The 12397-nt window shown below is 41.3% G+C and overlaps 1 protein-coding gene across 5 annotated transcripts in view; it reads right to left on the bottom strand.

The window, feature by feature from the left end:
* LOC145353312 (glutamate receptor ionotropic, kainate 1) overlaps positions 1–12397 on the bottom strand; it is a 304940-nt gene that overhangs the window by 93427 nt on the left and 199116 nt on the right. For all 5 annotated transcript variants that reach the window (XM_080203956.1, XM_080203958.1, XM_080203957.1 and 2 more), the window contains exon 6: positions 9954–10127. In XM_080203956.1, coding sequence (XP_080060082.1) covers positions 9954–10127 — 174 coding nt within the window. The remainder of the gene's footprint in view (positions 1–9953; positions 10128–12397) is intronic.

Raw genomic sequence — 12397 nt, 5'->3', positions numbered from 1 at the left:
GTTTATGGAGAGTAGAACGTGGGAAACTAATCAGGAGTGCATTGGAATAATCAAGCCTAGAAGGAACAAAGTTATGAAGAGAGTTTCAGCAGTAGATAAGGTAAAATCTTAGATAATTAATTACACTGGAGACTAACAGTGCCCTAATTTTAGGCTAGGCCAGAATTGTCTGGTCTTGCATGCCTTTTAGTGTTGCCAGCAAGAACAGAGAATTTGGCACTTAGACAAATCTCCTTTAACATCAGCTGGAACAGATAATCCTAGGCACAGGCAAGGTCAGAGAACTCTGCCCCTAGTCATGAGGATTTGCCACGAAGGTACGTAGGTAAAACTTTCATTTTCATTAGAAAATAAAGCCCTTTTTTTAAAGTATGTTAAGCTAAAATAAATGTCATTCAGTGTGGCACATCAATCATTGTAAAGATTTCAGTGTGGCTTGTTGAGTGTTTGCCATTTCAACATCCTATTCTACTTGCTACAAATTTTAGTTCAACTGTATGACAATGCCTCATCATCCTGGTGCACACCTTTCTGCATTGATACCTATTCAATGTTTCAAAGCCTGGAAGAGCCAAGAAATGTTAAATCATGGTACCTTTCACAAACACATATCAAAGTGAGTAAAAATAGTATCAATGCCACCCAAATGTTATTGGTTATAGAGTTACATCGTTTACACAATACATATGCAGAGTAAACTCAAATCACACCATTAATAAAATATGAAAAAGGAGAGAGGAAAAAAGTGCTAAGATATGAGTTGGTCTGAAATGTGCCAATGAAGCACTGCCAAAACAAATAGTAATAAAGCTGACACAAACCAGTTATTGTAATCATTGGTTACCCTACTTTTAAATTGTATATTTTAATTTTCCTGTTATCTGGTGATGAAACTGTAGCTGTATAATGTCTTTTACATGTAGAGATCCTTTCAAAACCAAGCACTAGTAAATGTATAATGTGGGGACTAGCCCAGAAGGAACACAATTTGATATAGAAACATAGAAAAACTATAGCACAATACAGGCCCTTTGGCCCACAAAGTTATGCCGAACATGTCCCTCCCTTAGAGGTTATTAGGCTTACCTATGACCCTCTATCTTATTAAGCTTCATGTACTTATCCAAAAGTCTCTTAAAAGACCCTTTCAAATCCGCCTCCACCACCGTTGCCAGCAGCTCATTCCACGCACCCACCACTCTCTCAGTGAAAAACTTACCCCTGACATCTCCTCAGTACCTACTCCCCAGCACCTTAAACACGTGTCCTCTTGTGGCAACCATTTCAGCCCTGGGAAAAAGCCTCTGACTATCCACTCAATCAATACCTCTCAACATCTTATACACCTATACAGGGGTGGATTTTAAAGTTGGGCCACGATATGCAAACAGTGTGGAAATGATTCATTTTCAGTGCTCATGTTTCCTTGGCAGCCAGAATGTTCATTTGCTTCTGGCATTAAGCACTTTTACCCGCCAGTTCCACTAGGACCACTCAGCTTGCTGCATTTGGACATGGACTACTTCTGTATCTGAGGGCTTCATGAATGGTGCTCAACATTATGTAATCATCAATGAAGATCCACAATTCCTTATGAAAGAGGGAAGGTCATTAATGAAGCAGCTGAAGTTGGGCCTAGGTCACTACTTTGAGGAGTTCCTGCAGTGAGGTCCAGGAACTGAGCTGTTTGACCTCCAACAACCATCTTCCTTTATGCTAGGTTTGACTTCAACCAGTGGAGAATTGTTGTCTCCCCCCTCCCATTCCCATCGACTACAGTTTAATTAGGGCTCTTTGATGCCATATTCAGTCACTTCATCCCTGGAGTTCAGCTCTTTTGCCCATATTTGAATCAAGGCTGTAATGAAGTCAAGAGATGAGTAACCCTTGTGGAACCCAAGCTAAGTATGTTACTGCTAAGCAAATGCTGCTTGAACTCATAAGCCTCTGTTCTTACAGCCACAGTCATTATATAGTTGGCTCAGTAGAGTTTCTGGTCAAAGTTAATAGCCAGGATTATTCAGAGTAGTTAGAAACTAGCTGCCGCAGGACTTGATTGAAACAAATAATTTGTACGCTTTCATAAGAAAACTAAATAAGTACATGCAAGAACGGGAATTATAAGGATGTTGCAAGATTGAGATGTGGTTGTTTTTGTGCTTTGCATTCCATGTATTTGTCCATTGTGGCAAGTATAATCTTCAGCCATGGACCCAGTCACCAAAGGAAAATGTAGTTTCAGAAGTTGTGACAGATACATATATCAGCAGATGGAAACATAAAGATCATAAAAAAAACACTTGGTCCACCTTGGTAACAATACTGAATTTCATAATTTTAGAGTAGAACCACAGCTTCTTTAGATTTAGACAGCAAATGCTGGTAATGATGTATTCACTAGTGCTTTCAACCCTCAGATATTATTCCAAAATGATTTAACAATCATATTGTCATACACATTTAACATGTATATTCAGGATGCCAGATCACTCACTGCTACACCATAGTCTGTGTACTGAAATAACATTGTATCATACGACCACACACATTGAGAGATTAGAAAAAAAACTTGACATAGGCACCAGTATCAGCTTCAAAACGAGTGATCATTTCAGACTTCAGGGACCACACAACAAAACATGATGGCAGCAAATGTTTGCAACTGAAGCTCAAACATTATATGCAAAATACTTGCTGAATTAGACTGACTCTGTACTTTCTTATTATTTATAATATCTGTAATATTTTCCAGTTCTGCCAAAAGGTCATTGACCCAAAATGATTATCAAAGGCCTGTACTTGCCCACTGTAACCAACTTTGGGAGAAAGAAAAGTACATTTTTTAAAATTTGTGAAGTTTTGCCATCACAGGAGGAACTGCAGCCATTTCCTTGACAGATCATCTGGGATGTTGTGAGTGGTTAGAAATTCTCTGCAGCTGAAGTTCTGCCTTCAGGGCAGCTGAGAGGAATTTGTCCCCCTAGAGAGGCCAAATTGGGAAAATGATCCATTTGCTAATGCTGCTAACATTCACCAAGGGGGGAACATTAATCATAAATGAACAAAACATAAACATCTTTCATCAAATATATGATTTTGCAAATGTAAAGCTCCATTAAGGCTCAGAGACAAATCAATCAGACTAACAATGGTCCTGATTCAGGATTTTGTTTTCACCGCAGTGAAGTTGTTCTTTTGAAGTTTATCTATAATAATTGTTTTGTCCAGTCCCATAAGTGCAGCTTGTGAAGGGGCTTAATAGGGAATTTGATATCGCAACAATTGATTCACTGTACACTGCAATATTTGAATTTCTGCTAATGTTTATGCAAAAGAAAATTGCTACTTATTCAAGCTTACTTATAAAATGCCGTGTGTTGCTACTTTGGGAAAATTTACAATTCTGAGCACCGAGCTAGAGGTATTAATTGTGAAGCATTGTGTGGATTGCAAATGCCAGCATTTTCCAAATGCTCATTAGTGTGATTGTTGACAACACTGGAGAATAGGCACCCAAAGCAAGTGCTTTGCCATTGTTAAAATGGTGGCATTGGTAAGCAGTAGCACTGCCAATTTCTAAGTCACTGAAAACAGTACCTTGCTCTGAGAAGCAAAAGAAAATCTGACACTTCAGCTGAACGTTTACAAATATCATTACTCTGCTTGGTTACTTGCTTGGTTACCCTGATGAAAATCCCTTACATTAATCCCTTTCTCTTCTCCCTACTGCTCCTCTTCCCATTTCTTGTTTCTCTACCCTCTTAATGCTTCTCTGATGATTTACTGTGCATTTTATTCTGACGATAAGATATCTGAATCATCCACTCAACCACAAATTGTTGTTTTCCTTTTAATAGTTTACTCTAGATGGTGCAAAATTTTGGTGATATGTTGAGTATTGAGCTACGGGAAAAGGGGAATATCTACAACATTTTGCTTGTTATCAATTAAACATTTATATATTTGCTGCATAAAGTACTTTTCAGATGCTGAATTTTATTTAAAGACAAAGGTTTGAAGGCAATGTTTGAATTTGGAATTTGCTCTGATTTATACTATTTCATAGACATTTGTACAGTATCTATCTGCAGTGCTAGTTTAACATTAAGATTTAACACAATAGAACCTCCTCTTTCCTAAAGAACGTATGGAAGAATCCATTCACAGTCCCAGTTGAACAAGGAAGCCAAAAGAAAAACAATTTACACCCCTCTCCAACCTGTATTCCCAGCAGAAGATAAATGCTTTCACATTCTCGATGGTAGATATCCCCTTGATTCCCCTTTCCTGTAGCTCAATAAAAACTATAACACCAAAACTTTGCATGTTCTAGAGATGCCCATAAAATACAGTTTCAGTGCTGGTGCATTCATTGACAAAACACTTGCCCCCAATAAAACACCTGAACCTGAAAAAAAGGAATCAGCTAAAAACAACACCATGACCAGAATCCTCTGCAGCAGAAAGATTGGCAGGTGTGAAAACTTAATTTGGTTGAACTCAAAAATAAGTTTCCTGAAGGCTGGATGAACTTTTGCCGTTATGGGTGGAATTTTCCAGACCTTTTCACTGGCAGGATTTTCTGCTCCTACTAAAATCAATGGACTTTTAAATGGCTCATCGTATTATCTTCCACTCCCCTAACATGAAGGGCTGTAAAATTCCACCTAATGATCTTGTAACTTTGAAAGCAGGTTGGGGACATTGTCAGGAAGCTCTTTTACAACTCATGTATCCTCTTTAAAACACCTGCTCACCAGAATTAAATTCCCCCACTGTAATGACTCAGGAAGCCCGACTAGAAAGGAATATAGTTTATTTGCAGAATGCAAAGTAAAACCACTACCATGGTGTAGACACACTAACCCCAGCCTAGGACACATTATTAGGACACACTAATATACACACCAGGCCCCTACCCTACAGTTTAGTGGGCTCAATCCTGGGCCTGCCTTACAAAAAGCTTAGGTAATGAGTCCCATGTGAACAGGCCACTGCCTGTTACCAGGGGAACTCATACTCAACGAGCCCCATAGAGATCAATCAGTGATTCCTATGGACCTCAGGGGGGTTATTAGACCCATCAAATTAAGTTTCCTGTAAATCTGAAACCAGAATATTCACATCTATGACAGCATATGAGAGATGTGCACCTGGTGAGATTGACTTTTTCCACTGAAGTGAGTAGCTACTGTTTTGGCCTTCCTTGCAAATGTCGCCTTCTTGATTACGATGATGTGCTGGTCGGACAAACTGCACATAGGATGGACACGGATACAGGACCAGCGGGAAGGGGGAAGGGATCAGTGGAGATTAGAAAGGAGAAAAGGCTCAGTGGAAACAAGTGGAGCGGAGGCAGGACATGGGAGGAAGAACCAGTGGAGAAGAAAGACAGACTGTCTGGAGAAGGGTGGCAGTCTATCCAGGGAAGGTAGACAGACTAGCTGGGCAAGGGAAGCAGGTAGCAAGGGGGTGGGATGTTTCAGAGATGTGGGATGGGAGAAAGGCCTAGTTTATTTGTTCTGAGGGGGACCCTATGATAGGGTTGGAAACGAGTTTTCTGAGCAGTAATGTTGGTATGGAGATGATCTTAGAGGACAGGGTCGTTACTGCCTATAATGGGATCCAGGGGGTTGAACTGGGGGTACTGGGTAGCAAAGAGAACAGTGAATGGAGGGTGTGGAATGCAGTAGGGTGGCAAGTCCAAGGCACTGAAAGTTACATGCAGGGGTCACAAAAATGAACAAAATGGGTGGCTTGAATAATAAGAGGAGTCAGGTCAGGCATAGGGATGGGAACAGATCTGAGATCAGAGGGCAAGTTATGTGGAGAGTGATGATTATAGATATAAGGGTGATATAGGGAGAGGCCAAGGGTAATGGGTGGGTGAAAGGGAGTGTGTGCATGTCTGGAAAGTTACATGCACCATTTATTCAACTTCTTCACAAAACAATTGCTCTGTACATGTGAATCCCTGAAGTGGGAGCACGGTGTTTCCAGGAAGGTGATGTTTGAGGTGAGTACAATTGGTTGACTAAATGGACACCCTAATGATCATGAGGCAACTAAATGGGAACCGTGCTCCACTATGTTCTCCTCTCCATGGTGAAAGCCACATAAGCAGCAAGTTTCTTCCCTTCCTCGTGGGTCTCATAACATCGAGATCCCAGCAAGGTCCAGAACTGCAGTAATCCCACCTCATGGATAATCCTTCAGTCCCTGGAATAAATCTGGTGAACCTCCATTGCAAACCCTATATGTGAAGTCAGTCTATCACAGGGCAAACAATGCTTCAAGTGAGGTCTCAACAAGGCTGAGGTCAACTGCTGACAGACCTCTTTCATCCTACACTCTATACGCTTTGCAATCAAGATCATCCTTACTTGTTGCCTGCAGATTAGCTCACAGTTACTTTTGATCTGCATACTCTATCTGCCATGTTTTTGGCCATTCACTTAGCTTGTCTGACTCCCCTTGAGGCCCATTTACATCCTTCTAATATCTCACATCAGGACACCAGCATGACATACAATGACTGTAAACACTGCACATATAACATTCTCACAGGGCTGAAAGCCAGCTAAGCAATACATGCTGGGAAGGGTGCCTAAACTGCACATTTACAAATGTGAGCCAAGGCTGAAACATACTCATGCTAAAATACTCAATGATAACACTACTGAGGATGTGAGACAATTAATGATGTGTTGATAGAACCTCAGCATGAGAATCTAATTGGGAATGAAACACAATGCCCTTAATTAGCTATGACTATGTCAGCAATTAAGAGGAAAATGAGAATACAATAAACCTGAGCACAGTGCAATTTAATATATATTTACAAGTTCCAAAAATATACACCATGGTTGTGCACCCATGCCACATGAGACCCCCTTAGAACTGTGCTGTAATGACCCGTTCAGGCAACAGATTCACATTTTTAAAATTCCTGTGATATGCTCCACAGTTTTTCAGGTATCAGCATGAACACTGGTGTACCTGCTCTCCATCAGTATGAACATCAGTGTACCTTCTCTCCAAGACAGCTTGTGGCTTCTAGACGGGTATCATCAGATTGTCCCCAAGGAGCCAACTTTTGATGCTGTGTTGTTCCTCGAAGATATCTGAGATCTGAGATCTGTGATCTGCTTAAGGTTTAGGAATGGTGGAAACTTCCAGGAAACCTTGTGCAAACCTACAGGATTTGCTTGTTGCGATTGCACACGAGCTGCACATTTAGCAAGTGCATATCTTCTTATTGATATGTTGGAGTGCTTGCTATGAGGGACATCATAGGGCCACATGACTGCAGTCAATGAGGGAATCCAGAAATACCTGCAAAGCTCAGTGTCCTGGCAGCCTGGCTTGCTCGATGTCTTGCAAAATATGCATAATTATGGACCTTGACAAAGAGAGCGTATGTTACCTCCCGGATGCACTTACGTGTGGAAACCTGAGAGCTCCCACAAAGATCACCAGTTAAGCTCAGGAAGAGCTATTGGTATAGAAATTCAGGAAGTGGTGACTTTCACAGCTACGGGCAATGATGTCCTCCTTGTTCCTGTGATATCATGTCATGAAAAATGTGGCATTGTGAGCCACTTGATCCTGAAAATGTGGATGCTCAGTGACTGTGTCTCTCACTATCTGCAGGAAAGATGTACATAGCCTATAAAGCCAGGGTCTTGCAAAGTGGATGACACTTCAGATAGCCACATGCTGGGCATGTGGAAGGGGCCCTGATATCCCTTGCTCTTGAGAATCATTCTGCTGTTTTTGTCATATCTGGCATTGCCATCATTGTCTTCTCTTTATCTCCTGACTGTTTATGATAATAGAGATTGTAATCAATATAGCATCCATCATGCTGATGGTCTCTCTCTGCAGCGTACATGAGAGAAAGGCTAGTGTCATCATGAATCTCCAAAGGTCCCATTTCTTTCCAGAAGACTAACGAGTCAAGGATGAATTTGGTAATAGTGCAGGCAAATAATCAGGTCACACGCAGGCGCTAGATATACTTCAACATTAGCCTTCCCTCTTCCCTTTAGATTAGACTCTTTGCCCTTAGGTGTTTTGTCAAGAATTGAGATTATTTGGGGCTGGTGGTGCAGGAGCTGTTTCTGCTCTTGGGTGCACCAATGAGGGGAATGATTGTAACCAGCATTTGAGGCAGGTTAAGTCATCCAATTGCACCTGACTCCCTTCTTGCTCTGGTGACTTTGAGGCCAAGGGTAATGGATTTGTGCCATTTATTGATATTAATCTCACATGAGTGCCCTTCATTTGTACTTATCCTGCTTTCCTGAATTATGAATAAGGATTTATAATCTGTATCTGATGTGCATCTCTTCTCATCTGGAAATATTCATATCAGCTGGCTGGTCCTAGAGTTCATCCTCATTTAAATTGTTTGCTTCATGTTGTAAAATGGTGGTGCTGGGATCTCAGTGGCAGACCGGCTTGACCCCTCGCTGTGCAAGTGTGCAAATCCCTCCCAAAGTACTAGTAGAGCAGGATATTGAGGTTTCCTCACTCTATTATCCCTCAATCCTTATACTCAAAACCTTGACCCTACTGTGAGCACAAAAGTGCCTGTGACCCAGGTAGACCTTGACCCTTCCCATCTTGAGGCCTCTGGCATAGGTGATGTAGAAACCCTCCTTACCAACACCCCCCAACCCACAGCACCCCAATAATGTGTGAGCCCTCCCTTCCACACCACCACCTCCACCCCTTGTGCTGGCACAGCCCAAATCTCCAATGTCCATCCTCCGAGCTGGAGTCGCACCTTGAAGACACCCCCACCTTATAGCTACTTCATCTCTCCCCACCCCAAGAGCAAAGTGATGTTTGCAGCTGAGCCTGATGAAGAATCATTGGTGGGTTGCACAAGATAGGTGAATGAACCTCCAATCCCAGGAGAAGTATGGCTCACCAGGTTCACAATACCTGTGTTGTGAAAGACTTTAGTGTGAGGAGCTCTTTTAATGAGCATTAATAATACTCAAAAATATGTTATAGATGTTCCTGATGTTGCACAGCATTGGAGTCTGTACAGAGCTGTTGCAACCAATTTTTCTTCTCTTGCAACATTTTCCATTCTTGCCCACCATGGTGCCCGACATGGGGAGGAGTGGAAAATCTTGCTTTTAGACTCCAGAATGGAACATTCTGCCAATATTTATATATTGTCATTAAATGACACCAGCAGCATTAATATGCATTCACATCTGTTGGAAAAATACACAGGAGGACTTACTACAATTTTAACAAACTAATATCCTAACAATCAGCTCCTAAAAAAGTTTCATTTCATTATTGGTCTTGATTTGCCAAACATCTTGGCAACCCATTGGGTAACAAATGGGTGTCAACATTTGACACCCATTTCTGTATGAGTCATTTTCCATGCGTATCTCTCAGAGATGAGATCAGCACATTTACTGCTTTGTTCTTTCATTTGCACCATCTGGACTAAGACTACTAGAACTAATTCCATTTGTCAACAGCTGTAAAGGTGCATAATCTCAGCTGGTACCTTATTCTGCTTTTCTTTTATCAAATCTAACAGCCTAATGAAGCGTGTATGCCAGAATCATAAGATTAACCCATTCACTTTTTTGCTGCAGTGCTGCCCTACTTCTCTATTTAGAATGAATATGACATGAGGGCTTTCAGTAGAAATGTCCTGTGGAGACCAGAAAGAACACTCGTTAAATAGCAATAATCTCCACTCGAACAGAATGGACAATCACTGGAGTATCACATAGAAAATATTTTTACTTCTCCCACTCTTCGGCAAAAAATCACAATTTGCAGCAATCTGTATCTTAGGGAGAAAATAGAATATTAATATAACAGCAATTGTTTTCCAAAACACATGTTACATTATTTCACTGATAACTATATAGAAATCTAAAATTCTTTTGGTGCATTTACCAGACACTTACTGTTATCATCCCATCCAAGAGTCCTGATTCAGGTTTGGGTGGTGCTTGAAGCCGTTCCATGGACCACTTATCAATAATAGATGCAACACGTGGATTGTCTATATTTAGGAGGCGAAACCCTGTCATATTGACACCACTGTATCGATAGGGGTCCAGGTTCAATGCAAATAGATCCTGCAAGAGATTGACCACAAGTCAGAAATTTTAATTGACAATTATACTCTACTTAACAGTGATAGATCAAAGGATAAAAATTACTACATGCTTGTTACAAAGTGCAGGGTCTTGCCCTTGGGATCGGGTGACAGCACTTCTGGTAATTAAAGCCACTGGAATGTTGTTTTAAAAATACTCAACATAAATTGACAGAAACATAAACAGCAACCAAGAAATAACAACTGTGTTCATTTGAACGAATGCATTTGCTTTAATTAATACGTTTACCATTGAGTTGACCCTTCTGTGCCCTTTTGTGCTCAGATTCTGCTTACTTTAAGGGAGGGAACTGATATGCTCGGTTCCCATGGAAGAATGAGGTTAAAAACAGATTCACAGATATTCGTTACTTCACTTGCCAGTAATGTTATGTAATGCAGGCTAACTTATATTTGACACTATTGTAGATAACTCAGATCAGACAGTCCTTGTCCTAATGGTTCCAAATCAAATTTTACAGCCTTATGGGAATCAGCAAGATGTGAATGACATCCAGGATGCTGTTAATCATTTGATGCAGTACAGATTGTGAGCCATCTCTAATCTCTGTCAAACTAACACTCCAAACTGAAGGTATGCCAGCTGCTATGTTAGTCAAACAAGAATGAAGTGCAAATTGTATTCAGCACTTAGGTTTCCTTACCCCGCAGTGAGTGAAAATTTTAAATCAATGCTGATAGTCGCTTTTCATTTTGGGTCAGGACCCCAACACTGGGGCCAAATACAGGTGTGGAAGCCACACCAAGTTGGGAGCAGTCACCTGACATTTGGTTTGGCCAAATAGTGGCCCGAGGGTTTGCTTGTTATCCAGTTCAGAACAGCAAGCAGGCACTTGAAGCTGGAAGGCCAATAGGAGGCTCTCCAGGGTGGAAAGAGTGGCAGCCTGCCATTGCAGGAAAGGGACACACACACACACACACACACACACACACACACACACACACACACACACACACACACACACACACACACACACACACAGAGTCCGGCATTGAGAGTCACAACCATGAGACCGCCATACCCCTGACAGCACCAAGGGCCTATCTGGAAGATTCCAGTTGGCATTTAAGTTATTTTAACATGCTATTCGCCAATTCCAGCTGGGAAGCTAAAATTCCCCGCGCACCCAACCCAGCCTTGTCTTGAGGCAACTAGCTCGGGAGTGGGATGGTGCAAGCAAACAGCCCAAAATTACCCCCATATCTCCATTTCCACTTCCGCATCACAATTAAAGTCCTGCTCTACTCCCCACTCCCCCCAACATCATACCCGTGTTAATGTCAGCCACAAAACGTAGTTGAGTGTGTTAATAAATTCATACTGATTTATATAAAAAGAAACATTGGAACATATTACAGAAAGGACTCAGGGCGAAGAGCAGCAGCTAGTATACGGATCCCTTATGGAAGACTATGAAACCCACACTACCAATGACGTCATTCCATGCATGTGCACAATCGTTACAGACATCAGCAAATTAAATAAGAAAATGCTTAAAATAACATTCTGTAACACCTCCCCCCCTCCCCCTACTCCCACCCATTGGATGGACCTCCAATGAAATCAATGTCTTAACTATGCTTCAGTCTTTCAGGAACTTGATGACTATATTGTGATCTGTGCAAAACCACTGGTGACTGTATCAACTCTGGTGATGCTTGATTTAATTCTGGTGGACATTTAGATGCAGGTGTAGCTTGAGTATCTGTGCATGAATGTCTGTCTCCTGAAGGAAAGTCCACTGGAAGTCCTGGTACAATAAGAAGCACTACTAAGCCATGAGTTGCAAAAACTTGGCATAGTTTCTGTATGGTACAGGGAGCTGTAATATTGTTCGTGATGTGTGCTTCTAACCACCTGGAATGGGCATCCATGAAAGATCTTGCAAAATCATCATGAAGTAGATGAGGGCAGTGTAGTTGACATTGCCTACATGGACTTTAGCAAAGCATTTGACAAGGTACCACATGGTAGGTTGTTGCATAAGGTTAAATCTTACAGGATTCAGGGTGAGGCAGCCAAATGGATACAAAATTGGCTTGATGACACCAGGTTAAAGTCTAATAGGTTTATTTGGTAGCAAAAGCCACTAGCTTTCAGAGCACTGCCTCTTCGAGTGGGAGTTCTATTCAAAAACAGGGCATATAAAGATACAAACTCAATTTACAAAATAATGATTGGTATGCAAGTGTTTACAGATAATCAAATCTTATAGGTACAAACAATGT

This window comes from Carcharhinus amblyrhynchos, chromosome 15 (genome assembly GCF_965287045.1).
Source record: "Carcharhinus amblyrhynchos chromosome 15, sCarAmb.v2.hapA, whole genome shotgun sequence".
Taxonomy (NCBI): Eukaryota; Metazoa; Chordata; class Chondrichthyes; order Carcharhiniformes; family Carcharhinidae; genus Carcharhinus; species Carcharhinus amblyrhynchos.
The sequence above is the reverse complement of the archived record's forward strand: the minus strand, read 5'-3'. Positions and strand labels throughout refer to the sequence as shown.